Source organism: Taudactylus pleione, unplaced genomic scaffold, assembly GCF_031769625.1.
Source record: "Taudactylus pleione unplaced genomic scaffold, aTauple2 ptg001616l, whole genome shotgun sequence".
Taxonomy (NCBI): domain Eukaryota; kingdom Metazoa; phylum Chordata; class Amphibia; order Anura; family Myobatrachidae; genus Taudactylus; species Taudactylus pleione.
The window spans coordinates 30,572-47,849 of record NW_028286013.1 but is presented as its reverse complement, the minus strand read 5'-3'; the positions used below and the strand labels follow the sequence as shown (position 1 = coordinate 47,849).

Here is a 17,278-nt window from a genome sequence, read left to right as displayed (position 1 = left end):
TGAGGTTCCGATGTTTCCTCACAATAGTGTTGTACCAATGTTGGGTCACTGTAACTCGCTCCTGTGGCCTCTCCCTGCCTAATGCAGAGGATTATCAGTCAGGCATGCAGCACAGGAGCAGGGATCTTGGGTGGCGGGCAGTCACTCTGAGCCTGTCACTGTGTCTATGACGTGAGGGTGGCACTCAGCGTATCACTGCCTGCCAATGACTGAGTGCCCGGATGATTGGTTATGCTCTCAGTCTGTCAGGGCAGTCACATGGGTCGCGGAGCAATGTGTGATCACTGCAGAGCATGAAGCACAGCAGCAGCCAGTCCACCACTATTAGTAACAGGAGGAGTCAGCTCAGCCAGCCCTGAGGAGACGACGAGGAGTCTTGTGTGATAACATCGGAAACCATCGATGTTCCGGGATCAGTGCTTAGGCCTAAACAATGTTGTGTAATGAATGCTAATTACACTGACACTATGTTCTCCTTATGTCCAATCCCTACTATAATACAAACATCTGTAACACTAGTTATTAACGTTATCATGTGAGAAAATGTGATTTACCATACATGGTTCCAGCAATAATGTAACTTCCTCCAGTCCTGTAACTAAAGGTGGGGAATGTGCAGAGGGGCAGCTACATGTGTCCCTGTATAAGGTGGTATTGTCCTATTATATCTGTATGACTGACATAGAGCAGATACACATTACTGACATAGGAAGACGCTGTGACCCAGACAGGCTTATACACAGGTCCTTAACCATTACACCACATTATACACAGGTCCTCATACCCATTACACCACACTATACGCAGGTCCTTGTACCCATTACACCAACTTATACACAGGTCCTCGTACCCATTACACCACATCATACACAGGTCCTCGTACCCATTACACCAAATTATACGCAGGTCCACGTACCCATTACACCACATTATACACAGGTGCTTGTACCCATTACACCACATTATACACAGGTCCTCGTACCTATTACACCAAATTACACACAGGTCCTCGTACCCATTACACCACATCATACACGGGTTCTCGTACCCATTACACCACACTATACACAGGTCCTTACCCATTACACCACATTATACACAAGTCCTCGTACACAATTCACCACATTATACACAGGTCCTCGTACCCATTACACCACACTATACGCAGGTCCTCGTACCCATTACACCACACTATACACAGGTCCTTACCCATTACACCACATTATACACAAGTCCTCGTACCCAATTCACCACATTATACACAGGTCCTCGTACCCATTACACCACACTATACGCAGGTCCTCGTACCCATTACACCACACTATACGCAGGTCCTCGTACCCATTATACCACACTATACGCAGGTCCTCGTACCCATTACACACGGGTCCTCGTACCCATTACACCACATTACACACGGGTCCTCGTACCCATTACACCACATTATACACGGGTCCTCGTACCCACTACACCACATTATACACGGGTCCTCGTACCCACTACACCACTTTATACACGGGTCCTCGTACCCATTACACCACTTTATACACGGGTCCTCGTACCCATTACACCACATTATACACGGGTCCTCGTACCCATTACACCACATCATACACGGGTCCTCGTACCCATTACACCACATTATACACAGGTCCTCGTACCCATTACACCACATTATACACAGGTCCTCGTACCCATTACACCACATTATACACAGGTCCTCGTACCCATTACACCACATTATACGCAGGTCCTCGTACCCACCTGTACCCGTTACACCACATTTATACACAGGTCCTCGTACCCGTTACACCACACCATACACAGGTCCTCGTACCCATTACACCACACTATACACAGGTCCTCATACCCATTACACCACACTATACACAGGTCCTCGTACCCATTACACCACACTATACGCAGGTCCTCGTACCAATTACACCACATTATACGCAGGTCCTTGTACCCATTACACCACATTATACACGGGTCCTCGTACCCATTACACCACATTACACACAGGTCCTCGTACCCATTACACCACATTATACACAGGTCCTCGTACCCATTACACCACATTATACACAGGTCCTCATACCCATTAGACCAACTTATACACAGGTCCTCCTACCCATTACACCACATTATACACAGGTCCTTGTACCCATTACCCCACATTATACACAGGTCCTCGTACCCATTACACCGCATTACACACAGGTCCTTGTACACATTACACCACATTATACACAGGTCCTCGTACCCATTACACCACATTATACACATAGTACCCATTACACCACATTATACACAGGTCCTTGTACCCATTACACCACATTATACACAGGTCCTCGTACCCATTACACCACATTATACACAGGTCCTTGTACCCATTACACCAGATTATACACAGGTCCTTGTACCCATTACACCACATTATACACAGGTCCTCGTACCCATTACACCACATTATACACAGGTCCTCCTACCCATTACACCACATTATACACAGGTCCTTGTACCCATTACCCCACATTATACACAGGTCCTCGTACCCATTACACCGCATTACACACAGGTCCTTGTACACATTACACCACATTATACACAGGTCCTCGTACCCATTACACCACATTATACACATAGTACCCATTACACCACATTATACACAGGTCCTTGTACCCATTACACCACATTATACACAGGTCCTCGTACCCATTACACCACATTATACACAGGTCCTTGTACCCATTACACCAGATTATACACAGGTCCTTGTACCCATTACACCACATTATACACAGGTCCTCGTACCCATTACACCACATTATACACAGGTCCTCGTACCCATTAGACCAACTTATACACAGGTCCTCCTACCCATTACACCACATTATACACAGGTCCTTGTACCCATTACCCCACATTATACACAGGTCCTCGTACCCATTACACCGCATTACACACAGGTCCTTGTACACATTACACCACATTATACACAGGTCCTCGTACCCATTACACCACATTATACACATAGTACCCATTACAACACATTATACACAGGTCCTTGTACCCATTACACCACATTATACACAGGTCCTCGTACCCATTACACCACATTATACACAGGTCCTTGTACCCATTACACCACATTATACACAGGTCCTTGTACCCATTACACCACATTATACACAGGTCCTTGTACCCATTACACCACATTATACACAGGTCCTTGTACCCATTACACCACATTATACACAGATCCTTGTACCTATTACACCACATTATACACAGGTCCTTGTACCCATTACACCACATTATACACAGGTCCTCGTACCTATTACACCACATTATACACAGGTCCTTGTACCCATTACACCACATTATACACAGGTCCTCGTACCCATTACACCACATTACACACAGGTCCTTGTACCCATTACACCACATTATACACAGGTCCTCGTACCCATTACACCACATTATACACAGGTCCTTGTACCCATTACACCACATTATACACAGGTCCTTGTACCCATTACACCACATTATACACAGGTCCTTGTACCTATTACACCACATTATACACAGGTCCTTGTACCCGTTACACCACGTTATACACAGGTCCTCGTACCCATTACACCACATAATACACAGGTCCTTGTACCCATTACACCACATTATACACAGGTCCTTGTACCCATTACACCACATTATACACAGATCCTTGTACCTATTACACCACATTATACACAGGTCCTTGTACCCATTACACCACATTATACACAGGTCCTCGTACCTATTACACCACATTATACACAGGTCCTTGTACCCATTACACCACATTATACACAGGTCCTCGTACCCATTACACCACATTACACACAGGTCCTTGTACCCATTACACCACATTATACACAGGTCCTCGTACCCATTACACCACATTATACACAGGTCCTTGTACCCATTACACCACATTATACACAGGTCCTTGTACCCATTACACCACATTATACACAGGTCCTTGTACCCATTACACCACATTATACACAGGTCCTTGTACCCGTTACACCACGTTATACACAGGTCCTCGTACCCATTACACCACATTATACACAGGTCCTCATACCCATTACACCACATCATACACAGGTCCTTGTACCCATTACACCACGTTATACACAGGTCCTTGTACCCATTACACCACATTATACACAGGTCCTTGTACCCATTACACCACATTATGGGCTTTACTTACATTTGTAGATTTTTTTTTCAATTAATTATATTTCCCGATTACTGACCATTATATTATTATATATCACCCTCCCCCTCATTCCCCCCACACCTCGCCCTTTCCTTTAAGGGGCCTATCCATTAGCAGATAAATTTGAAAGATGAACTTTTTTTCGTTCAGTCGTTCAATTTATCTGCTAATGGATAGTAGGCTCTGAACGATAAAATTGCGCACTCCCGCGGCCGACAAATTTGGTCTTTTGTCTCTCCAACATGTTGGTCAATTATCGTTTATCGCTGACAGATATTAGATATATCTGTTGCGGTAAACGACGAAAGATTTTTTAATGTAAATGAATAGAAACATAAAAAAAAAAAATCCACTCCCAGAATGATGTCATGCGATATCGTTCGTCGTTTGCAAAAAATCTGTCATGTACATGTCAGATATCTGTCACAGCAGCCCCAGGAGTTTTCAAAAGATAAATCTTTTGTCTTTTGTCTATCAGAAAGATCTTCTAATGGATAGGCCCCTTTACACCCAAGTTATACTAAACACAGCAGTGAGGCAGAATTTTCTACATCAGAGTCATTTTATTGCAAGATTACAATATAGTTTCCTCCTGTAGTAACACTTGGAATGTTATTTATTGCATACGTAATAACACAGATTACTATAATATTGTGTGAATGCAAGAAAAGCAGATTATAAAATGAGCTGCTGTATCCTGCAAACCTGGGGGCAGACACACAAGCAGCAGATAATGTGGGTGGTGCTGGAAATCTGTAACTAAAAAGAGAATGGTAACAGCAGCACAGAGTATTTCAGCTCATTCAACTCCATTACAACTATGAGCAGACAAGACTGACATGGATACAGCTAGGTAACAGTACAGAGTAATGATGTGAGGCTCCCGGCATACTGGTGTAGTGACGCTGTGCTGTGCACCTGTATATAGATAACAGATCATACATCCAACGCTCAGAGATGTGCAGCATCCTGGCATTTTCGATCAGGTGGGGTCTGTACGTATTAGGAGCCATCCATGAGGAATAGCTGTCCTGGCTTTCTCTCTTTGGTATAATATGGTCCTTACATTAATGATGAGAGTAACATCCTGCACATAATAGTCCTGTAACGTCCAGTTACTCATACAGAGCAATTCCTGTTATTATTCATGGCTTGTGTACAATACGTCATTTCTGTATTACTCATGTATTATAAGCTGCAGGATATGATACTCGCACAGTGCTGTCATTCCCTCCATGGCACACATACAATAGAGATGACATAATATCTAATACATATGTACTAACAACATGCTGATATATACCATGATAGGAGGTAATAACAGGACAGGCCAGTGTATCCATGCAGGTGCCCATCAGAGAGCAAATCCCCAACACCAGAGCGGTGTCACAGTGACAGGAGACAGGAAAGAGGGGCACACGTGTAAGACAAAACCTTCCTTGTTTGGGTATGAGAAATGGACACTAAGACAGTCACAGTATAAAGGTACTAAGAGCAAAGTTAGGATAAAGCTAAAAGACAGCAATAAAAACTACATAACAAGAACCGAGGAATACGGAGAGCTGGTGCAGCCCCAATATATACCTATAATCACCCCAATATATACCTATAATCACCCCAATATATACCTATAATCACCCCAATATACACCTATAATCACCCCAATATACACCTATAATCACCCCAATATATAGCTATAATCACCCCAATATATACCTATAATCACCCCAATATACACCTATAATCATCCCAATATATACCTATAATCACCCCAATATATAGTTATAATCACCCCAATATATACCTATAATCACCCCAATATATACCTATAATCACCGGTACCTAAAGTGACAGAGTAATACAGCTTTATGTCAGTTTATATCCAGTTCAGAATGAGACATAGGGCCATATTCAATTTGGAGCGAAAAGTCAGTTGCCGGACTTTTCGCGTCATCACAGGTTGCAGGGTCGAAAACTTATCGCGCTCGTCCCCACGTATCCCCGTAATCATTCCAAATAGTTGAAAACGGGACCCGGCAAAAAAACGAAATCAGCAAAAAGTCATGTCATTTTTGCCCAAATCAGTCTGACACCCTCCAAAAGATGCTCTGACATGGGGGTTCACTATGGGTACCCCCGAATAGCCCTGCTAAAAGGTATTTGGGGTCTTTAAATGGTCTCAATAGGTGATATTTAGTGTCTTTGCACAAGTGGTGAAGAATAGCATTTAGCAGTATTTTGGGGGTGAAAATAAGGTGTCCCATCAAATTTGGGGTACAAGAAAATGGGTACTAGCATATTTTAAAGTGGCTAATGTGAAGTTTTAAAAATTTTAAAAAATCCACCTGATGCAACCACCTGCAATTAAAAAAAACACCTGGGGCATACTTGGGGACCCCCCCCTGAAATCTATTTTGCTAGTTAGAAGTTTGTCCCCCAACTTTTTTTTTTTCGCCCCCAAAATGAAAGTACCTTTTTTGTGGATTCCTGTGGTACTTTTAAATTTTTCTTTAACACAGAACATCTTTTGGGGACTGTCCAAGGGGTGTATGGTGTTTTTTTTTTTTAAGTTTGTACCCCAAAACCCCAGTTCTGCACTTTATTTTGCCACCTTTTCGCTCCGGTGAAAAGTCATGAAAATTGAATACAGGGATAAGTCAAACCTGCAAAAATGATGTCTTTTCGCAGCCTAATTGAGTATGGTCCATAGTAATTGTCTGACTGACCAATACTGACCCGGCTTATGCCTGACATTTGTTCTTCGGTGGCCCTGACCTTGGCTTGTACCCTGGTCAATAGCTAACTGCCCTGTCCCTATCTCTGTTATTTTCTTTTGCCAGCTGTGGCCTAGTGTGACCAGCCCATGAGACACAACTCACCCTCATGCAGAAACCTCTATACTTCCTTTCCACTAAATCCCGTCTTACAGCAAATCACTAGATCTTACACCTAGGCCATCACAGAACATGTGCACCACCAAGAGGACAACTGGGCACTATTTCAGCTTTACTAACAATGTACAAAAACATTCAGGTCAAAAAGTGTGGTAAATACTAACAAACAAGCGCCACACGCAGCTGTGTTACCCCACATGGACGTCAGACAGGTCCGTGCGGTGTCTGGTTTTCTTGTTACCAAACTCTTTGAGCTCATATTTTTGTAGGTTTATAACAGTGCAGGACATACTGAGGACAATCGGTACTGATCCTACTTAACCTGTGATGTCCCTGTATTATTCCTCCATTACTATGTACCCTGCTCACATCTGTATTCTGCTGGGCTTATCAGGAGCCTGATGCACCTAATGGACATTACTGTTAGTGGTTTATACCAGGACCAGCAGCTTCCCATGTCCCTACACTAACAACATTACCTAATAATGTATAAATTACATAAGTGATCATGATTTTAATGTTCTTATCCTTTGGAATAGTGTAACTGCTTAATTCTAATTAGATCCTCTGTAACCTAGACATCAGACTGCTGTAAGGAGATTAGAGATCCATTTACCAGGAAACCCAACCAGAGAATACTGGATCCAGTGAGATAAAATCAGAGGTTACATATTTCATTATATCACCCATCTCACCCTGTCACATACAGCCCAGTCATCACATGATGTCATAGTTTCCCACTTTCCATATTACATCCCCAACACATTGTCATGGTGACAGATTAGTTATGTCCCTATATTACATCATGTGGTCTTGTTATTTCACAAATAGGCCAATAGCACAATAATAATTTAATACAGAACTTCCCAAACTCCCCCATTACAGGCCAGAGCTTAAGGATATCCATGCTTCAGTCCAAATGGTTAAATTAAGTAACCTGTGCTCAAGCATGGATTATCCTTAATACCTGGCCTGTAATAGCGGAGTGTGGGAACCTCTAATCTTATAGAATAAGGAAGCTGAAAGCCATTACATGAGGAACCTGTTGGAGCCCTATGTTGGTGACATCTGTGTGGATATATAATAAAGTGTAATATAAAGTATATAGGGGCTGATTCAGCAGAGGACACAATGATGATAGTTACGCAGATAGAGCGATTGTCTCCCATCACACCTACGTATAAGTCACACTGCGCACACACAGCGATCACATTGCTATTACGGACGCACAGAGGAATTCATCATATACAGAGTGGCAGGGTGACAGTGTTTCAGGGCGGTAGCAGGGGGGTGGACAGAAAACTGCAGCCGTGTCTGTCCGTGTGATCGCCATGTCATGCAGGCGTGTCTGTGTGTGTGATCACCATGTCATGGGCATGTATAAATTAGCCATAGCGATGGCAGCTGCACCTCTCTGCATGTCAGGAGAGCTGCAGTGTTTGCGGCTGGTCAGACCTGATGCAAATGTTGTGTGACTGCTTAATGTGCGGAGATGGTACCGATGATTACACAGGAGGGTGACATTGGATGATAATGAGAAGGAAGCAGTGGGTGTGGTTATGGTGGTTGTACCTCGGCATTAGCATATATTAGTACCTGCGATCTGTAAGAGACTGCAGCTGCATTTGGTTCCGCTGCTGAATCAGACCCAAAGTGTGATAATGCAAATGTAATTTACCCTTCAACAAGCAGGGACAGCAATCTAGGCTAAAACTGTATTTATGCTTGTTCTGATAATTCCCAATGATATTACAGTACTGCAAATACCGCTGCAATTTCTATATATTTCTATAGGCTCATACACATTGTTTTTCTCCTGTGTGAAGTTTCCGATGACTAAAAAGAGCAGATTTCGTTGTAAAACATTTCCCACAATCAGAGCATGGAAATGATTTCTCACCTGTGTGAGTTCTTTGATGTGTAACAAGAACTGATTTAAGTATAAAACATTTCCCACACTCAGAACATGGAAATGGTTTCTCACCTATGTGATGTCTCTTATGTCTAACAAGATTTGATTTAAGTGTAAAACATCTCCCACATTCAGAACATGGAAATGGTTTCTCACCTGTGTGACTTCTCTGATGTACAACAAGATATGGTTTACGTGTAAAACTTTTCCCACATTCAGAACATGGAAATGGTTTCTCACCTGTGTGACTTCTCTGATGTCTAACAAGATGTGATTTCTGTGTAAAACATTTCCCACACTCAGGACATGGAAATGGTTTCTCACCTGTGTGACATCTCTGATGTGTAACTAGATATGATTTCTGTGTAAAACATTTCCCACACTGAGAACATGAAAATGGTTTCTCACCTATGTGACTTCTCTGATGCGCAACAAGAGCTGATTTCTTTGTAAACAATTTTCCACACTCAGGACATGGAAATAGTTTCTCACCAGTGTGACATCTCTGATGTATAACAAGCTGTGATTTCTGTGCAAAACATTTCCCACACTCAGGACATGGAAATGGTTTCTCACCTGTGTGAAATCTCTGATGTACAACAAGATATTGTTTACGTGTAAAACATTTCCCACACTCAGGACATGGAAATGGTTTCTCACCTGTGTGAGTTCTCTGATGTGTAGCAAGATCTGATTTAAATGTAAAACATTTCCCACACTCAAAACATGAAAATGGCCTCTCACGCGAGTGAGTTCTCTTATGAGAAGCAAGTATTGAATAGCATGTAAAATATTTTCCACACTCAGAGCATGGAAATGATTTCTCACCTGTGTGACGTCTCTGATGTTTAACAAGTTCTGATTTCTGTGTAAAACATTTCCCACACTCAGAGCATGGAAATGGTTTGTCACCTGTGTGACGTCTGTGATGTATAACAAGATGTGATTTCTGTGCAAAACATTTCCCACACTCGTGACATGTAAATGCTTTCTCACCTGTGTGACGTCTTTGATGTCGAACAAGTGCTGATTTCTGTGTAAAACATTTCCCACACTCAGAGCATGAAAAAGGTTTCTCACCTGTGTGACGTCTCTGATGTGTAACAAGATCTGATTTAAATGTAAAACATTTCCCACATTCAGTACATGGAAATATATTCTCACCTGTGTGATTTCTCTGATGTGTAACAAGAGCTGATTTATGTTTAAAACATTTCCCACATTCAGAACATGAAAATTGTTTCTCACATGTGTGACTTCTCTGATGTTCAACAAGATTTGATTTCCGTTTAAAACATTTCCCACACTCAGGACATGGAAATGGTTTCTCACCTGTGTGACGTCTCTGATGTGTAACTAGATCTGATTTCTGTGTAAAATATTTCCCACACTCAGAGCATGGAAATGGTTTCTCACCTGTGTGACATCTCTGATGTCTAACAAGGTCTGATTTAAATGTAAAACATTTCCCACACTCAGAACATGAAAATGGCCTATCACCTGTGTGACGTCTGTGATGTGAAACAAGACTTGATTTCTGTGTAAAACATTTACCACACTCAAAACATGGAAATGGTTTCTCACCTGTGTGACTTCTGTGATGTCTAACAAGATATGATTTCTGTGTAAAACATTTCCCACACTCAGAGCATGGAAATAGTTTCTCACCTGTGTGACTTCTCTGATGTGTAACAAGAACTGATTTAAGTGTAAAACATTTCCCACACTCAGAACACAGAAAAGGCCTCTCAGCTGCGTGAACTCTCTTCTGATGTATAGAAAGACTGATCTGCTTGGTAAATCCTTTCCCACATTCAGAACATGACAATGGTTTATCACCTGTGTGTTCTGAGCTGTGTGTAACACTACTGGGATTATCAGGGGAGCATTTATCATGGTTAGTGGGATCAGATGCCATATCTGCACTGTGAGATGCTGGATGTATACTGGGGGTAATGTGGTTTTCTCCTGGAGAGTCCTGAGAGAAGTTATCATCTAGGTCACAATCTGGAAATAATATGAGACGTCTCCCCAAGTTATTCCTGCTGCTTTGTCCATCTGCTGGGAACAGAATAATTATATGGGAATTAGCCTCCCTGCAGAGCTATACCATACTGTGTAACTATAATAAGACATGCCCGGCTGTACCCAAACATCTCCATACTGTGTAACTATAATAAGACGTGCCCGGCTGTACCCCAACATCTCATACTGTGTAACTATAAGACGTGCCCAGTTGTACCCCAACATCTCCATGACGTGTAACTATAATAAGACGTGCCCGGCTGTACCCCAACATCTCCATACTGTGTAGCTATAAGACATGCCCGGCTTTACCCATACATATACATACTCTCTAATGATAAGATCTCCATCTCAGTATGTGTAACAGAGTGCAGGCATGGTCTATACATTATATCACACACAGGTCATACTAGCTGTATCCTGCTGTGTCCTCACACTCTCCGGATCTCCATCTCAGTATGTGTAACAGAGTGCAGGCATGGTATATACATTATATCACACACAGGACATACTAGCTGTATCCTGCTGTGTCCTCACACTCTCCATATCTCCATCTCAGTATGTGTAACAGAGTGCAGACATGGTCTATACATTATATCACACACAGGTCATACTAGCTGTATCCTGCTGTGTCCTCACACTCTCCATATCTCCATCTCAGTATGTGTAACAGAGTACAGGCATGGTCTATACATTATATCACACACAGGTCATACTAGCTGCATCCTGCTGTGTCCTCACACTCTCCATATCTCCATCTCAGTATGTGTAACAGAGTGCAGGCATGGTCTATACATTATATCACACACAGGACATACTAGCTGTATCCTGCTGTGTCCTCACACTCTCCATATCTCCATCTCAGTATGTGTAACAGAGTGCAGGTATGGTCTATACATTATATCACACACAGGTCATACTAGCTGTATCCTGCTGTGTCCTCACACTCTCCATATCTCCATCTCAGTATGTGTAACAGAGTGCAGGCATGGTCTATACATTATATCACACACAGGACATACTAGCTGTATCCTGCTGTGTCCTCACACTCTCCATATCTCCATCTCAGTATGTGTAACAGAGTGCAGGCATGGTCTATACATTATATCACACACAGGTCATACTAGCTGTATCCTGCTGTGTCCTCACACTCTCCATATCTCCATCTCAGTATGTGTAACAGACTGCACGCATGGTCTATACATTATATCACACACAGGTCATACTAGCTGCACCCTGCTGTGTCCTCACACTCTCCGGATCTCCATCTCAGTATGTGTAACAGAGTCCAGGCATGGTCTATACATTATATCACACACAGGTCATACTAGCTGTATCCTGCTGTGTCCTCACACTCTCCATATCTCCATCTCAGTATATGTAACAGAGTGCAGGCATGGTCTATACATTATATCACACACTGGACATACTAGCTGTATCCTGCTGTGTCCTCACACTCTCCATATCTCCATCTCAGTATGTGTAACAGAGTGCAGGCATGGTCTATACATTATATCACACACAGGACATACTAGCTGCACCCTGCTGTGTCCTCACACTCTCCATATCTCCATCTCAGTATGTGTAACAGAGTGCAGGCATGGTCTATACATTATATCACACACAGGACATACTAGCTGCACCCTGCTGTGTCCTCACACTCTCCGGATCTCCATCTCAGTATGTGTAACAGAGTGCAGGCATGGTCTATACATTATATCACACACAGGTCATACTAGCTGTATCCTGCTGTGTCCTCACACTCTCCGGATCTCCATCTCAGTATGTGTAACAGAGTGCAGGCATGGTCTATACATTATATCACACACAGGTCATACTAGCTGTATCCTGCTGTGTCCTCACACTCTCCATATCTCCATCTCAGTATGTGTAACAGAGTGCAGGCATGGTCTATACATTATATCACACACAGGACATACTAACTGCACCCTGCTGTGTCCTCACACTCTCCGGTTCTCCATCTCAGTATGTGTAAAAGAGTGCAGGCACGGTCTATACATCACACACAGGTCATACTAGCTGTATCCTGCTGTGTCCTCACACTCTCCATATCTCCATCTCAGTATGTGTAACAGAGTGCAGGCATGGTCTATACATTATATCACACACAGGTCATACTAGCTGCACCCTGCTGTGTCCTCACACTCTCCGGATCTCCATCTCAGTATGTGTAACAGAGTCCAGGCATGGTCTATACATTATATCACACACAGGTCATACTAACTGCACCCTGCTGTGTCCTCACACTCTCCGGATCTCCATCTCAGTATGTGTAACAGAGTGCAGGCATGGTCTATACATTATATCACACACAGTTCATACTAGCTGCACCCTTCTGTGTCCTCACACTCTCCGGATCTCCATCTCAGTATGTGTAACAGAGGGCAGGCATCATCTATATATTATATCACACACAGGTCATACTATCAGCACCCTGCTTTGTCCTCACACTCTTCGTATCTCCTTCTCAGTATGTGTAACAGAGTGCAGGCATGGTCTATATATTATATCACACACAGGTCATACTATCTGTATCCTCCTGTGTACTCACACTCACCGGATCTCCATCTCAGTATGTGTAACAGAGTGCAGGCATGGCCTATACATTATATCACACACAGGTCATACTAGCTGCACCCTGCTGTGATCTATATCTCAGTAAGTGAGATACACCAGAGAGTGTGGGGAGGAGACTGGTCAGATCTTTGGGCTGGTAACACACAGTGACATGATGTGAGGGGGAGAGCAGGAGTATAATAGGGGCTGATGGCTCCTGATGTATGAGATACACCAGAGAGAGTGGGGAGGAGACTGGTCAGATCTCTGGGCTGGTAAAACACAGTGACATGATGTGAGGGGGAGAGCAGGAGTATAATAGGGGCTGATGGCTCCCAACTCCCCAACTGGACAGATACATTTTTCTCATTAGTTTGTACTGACAGTGGAAGGTGTATGATAAGAGATTGTTGAAGTGACTTAGAAAGGAGAATATGTGATTTTTTTCTGTAATGTGTTTATTACTCACCTGTGCTGATATCTGTACGGATTTCCTCCTCCTTACACTGCTGATCACACCTCACATACGTCTCTTCTTCTCCCTCTATATATTCTGCCTTCATATCAGTCACATACGTCTCTTCTTCTCCCTCTATATCTTCTACCTTCATATCAGCCACATACGCCTCTTCTTCTCCCTCTGTATCTTCTGCTTTCATATCAGTCACATGCGTCTCCTCTTCTCCCTCTATATCTTCTGCCTTTATATCAGTCACATACGTCTCTTCTTCTCCCTCTGTATCTTCTGCTTTCATATTAGTCACATATGTCTCTTCTTCTCCCTCTATATCTTCTGCCTTCATATCAGTCACATACGTCTCTTCTTTTCCCTCTGTATCTTCTGCCTTATCAGTCACATACATCTCTTCTTCTCCCTCTGTATCTTCTGCTTTCATATTAGTCACATACGTCTCTTTTTCTCCCTCTATATCTTCTGCCTTCATATCAGTCACATACGTCTCTTCTTCTCCCTCTGTATCTTCTGCTTTCATATCAGTCACATACGTCTGTTCTTCTTCCTCTATATCTTCTGCCTTTATATCAGTTGCATACATCTCTTCTTCTCCCTCTATATCTTCTGCCTTCATATCTGTCACATATGTCTCTTCTGCTCCCTCTATATTTTCAACCTTCATATCAGTCACATACGTCTCTTCTTCTCCCTCTATATCTTCTACCTTATTAGTCTGAGCTGTACCCTAAACAGAAATTGTGTTCTTGTAAAAATGTTTGATTTCATTGATTGAGAATAAACAGTACAATATCAGTGGATAAAACACACACAGCATCTCTACACATCATATAGTGACTGTCACTTTGGTATACTGGTGAGACCCTAAATCCCACCTACCTGATGCTCCTGTGGGACCCTGTGATTCTCCTCTATACAATCCAGTGAATAAAGAGGATGGGGACATCTCTCTGGGGTATTTCTGTTACTGGGTCCATCTGTAGGAGACACACAGTGACTGAGTATGTTGGATCTATGTGATTATCAGATGATGTGTGTATATAGGAGGGCCCCCATAGCTGCTCTCCCCTCTATATTAAATGTCAGTCTTCTCTTACCCAGTGATGTGAGAGGCTGGTGATTCTCCATCATCATATTCTTGTACAGACCCTTGTGTTCCTCTATATCCTCCCCCTCCTGTATGGAGACATAGACAGTGACATACTGACACCTTATAGGAACCTGACACACACAATGATACAGTCATCACCCAGACACATCCCCTGGTGTTACTGTATAATGTCCCATTCCCAGCAGTCACCTCTCCAGTCACCACCCAGACACATCCCCTGGTGGTACTGTATAATGTCCCATTCCCAGCAGTCACCTCTCCAGTCATCACCCAGACACATCCACTGGTGTTACTGTATAATGTCCCATTTCCAGCTGTCACCTGCCCAGTCAGCAGCTGAATGATCGCATTGGTGAGTTCCAGGATCTTCTGGTCATTGTCTCTCTCATGTATCAGTGAGTGAGGTGGAGGCACCGTGATGGGGCTCTGGGTCCTGCTCAGTCCTCCTGACACACAGGGATGGCTGCTGTTTGTCTCACACTCACCGGATGTCTTCTTCACTACTGTGTAATCCTGTGTATTGGGGGAGACTCAAAATATCACTGAATACAGATCCCCTCATCTCCCCAGTTATGTCAGCACACAGCAGAGGGTGTAACAGCTGTAGAGGTGGCAGTAACACAGGGGATGGGGAAGGGAACAGAAGAGGATAATAACAGAAATAGGAGAGCAGGCAGCCCAGAAGACAAAGGGTTAAGCAATTCAGAATTCCATCAGTCACTCTGCACAAATGACAAAATCACAAATTACAGCACCTCAGATGTAGGTGTCATGTGTGACCAGTGATCACGCTGACCGCAAAAAATTTGTGGGTACCAGGGTCCCCTCACTTTAAGAAATTGGGGTCCTACTCCATGGTTTCTGGGTCCCATCACATATTATGGGGATGAGGGCAGACAACAGATGGGACAGCTCTGGGAGTTAGGGGGAGGGATAGGGTTAGCTACTAGGGCAGTAATGGGGGCAAGCAGGGGGTTAACGGCAGGCACTACTGGGGGTAGGGAGGAGGTAAGGATAGATAACAGCTGGGGCAGTACTGGGGGTAAGGGGGGCTTAAGGGCAGGCAATACTGGGGTTAGGATGAGGAGTAAGTATAGATAGCAGCTGGGGCAGTACTGGGGGTAAGGGGGTGTTAAAGGCAGGCAGTACTATGGTTAGGGTGAGGTATAAGGGTAGGATAAGGGTAGATAGCAGCTGGGGCAGTAGCAGTACTGGTGGCAAGGATGGGGTTAGCAGCAGGCAGTGCAGGGAGTAGGGAGGAGTTAAGGATAGATAACAGCTGGGGGTAATGGGGGAATAAGGGTAGGCAGTACTGGGGTTAGGGTGAGGTGTAAGGATAGATAGCAGCTGGGGTAATGGAGGTTAAACGCTGGGGGTAATGGGGTTAGGGCGAGCGGTAAGGGTAGATAGCAGCTAGGGCAGTACTGGGGGCAAGGAGGGGGTTAGCAACAGGCAGTGCAGGGAGTAGGGAGGAGGTAAAGATAGATAACAGCTGGGGCAGTACTGGGGGTAATGGGGGGATAAGGGCAGGCAGTACTGGGGTTAGGGTGAGGGGTAAGGATAGATAGCAGCTGGGGCAGTAGTGGAAGGCAAGAAGGGGGTTAACTGCTTACTTTTGAGTTTTGTCCATGGACTGTGGGGAGAGGCCGAAATGCTGATAAGTCTGTAGCCTGGGAGTCTTCGCATAATGGCAGGAGGGGCGCAATGCCGGCAGCCAGGCCCAGACAGAGGAACTTGAAGCTGCAGGGCAGATGGAGGCAGAGTGGGCTGGGCAGTGGCGCACTGACAATGTCACCTGCCCTGGACCCTCGTACTGTTGTTGACAGTTGAGGTTCAGCACAAGTCAAGGTCTCAGTGGTGGCTGTCCTGTGTGACCAGAAAATTCTGAGCCAACTATGATGCAGCCGCAGATGAAATAGGCAGTGCCCTCAGGGAGCCGGCTTACTGGAGAGGCGCAGCAGTACCAACAATCCCAAGGACCAGCCTGCAATAATATCCTAGCGGCTTCCAGGGTGGG

General features: G+C 43.9%; 1 protein-coding gene across 2 annotated transcripts; it reads right to left on the bottom strand.

The window, feature by feature from the left end:
* Positions 1-4,864: 4,864 nt before the first annotated feature.
* On the bottom strand, positions 4,865-15,648 carry LOC148442104 (uncharacterized). Of its 2 annotated transcripts, XM_088464219.1 has the most exons (6): positions 15,583-15,648; positions 15,248-15,326; positions 15,030-15,127; positions 14,148-14,877; positions 10,916-11,134; positions 4,865-10,744 (listed from the first exon to the last, which is right to left on the bottom strand). In XM_088464219.1, exons 2-6 carry the CDS (start codon positions 15,282-15,284, stop codon positions 8,961-8,963), a joined length of 2,868 nt encoding a protein of 955 aa, XP_088320345.1. In that variant the 5' UTR covers positions 15,285-15,326; positions 15,583-15,648; the 3' UTR covers positions 4,865-8,960. The 2 variants fall into 2 exon arrangements, with proteins under 2 accessions (XP_088320345.1, XP_088320346.1); XM_088464220.1 differs by lacking the exons at positions 15,030-15,127; positions 15,248-15,326; positions 15,583-15,648 and having other exon boundaries at positions 4,865-11,137; positions 14,148-14,437.
* Positions 15,649-17,278: the final 1,630 nt, after the last annotated feature.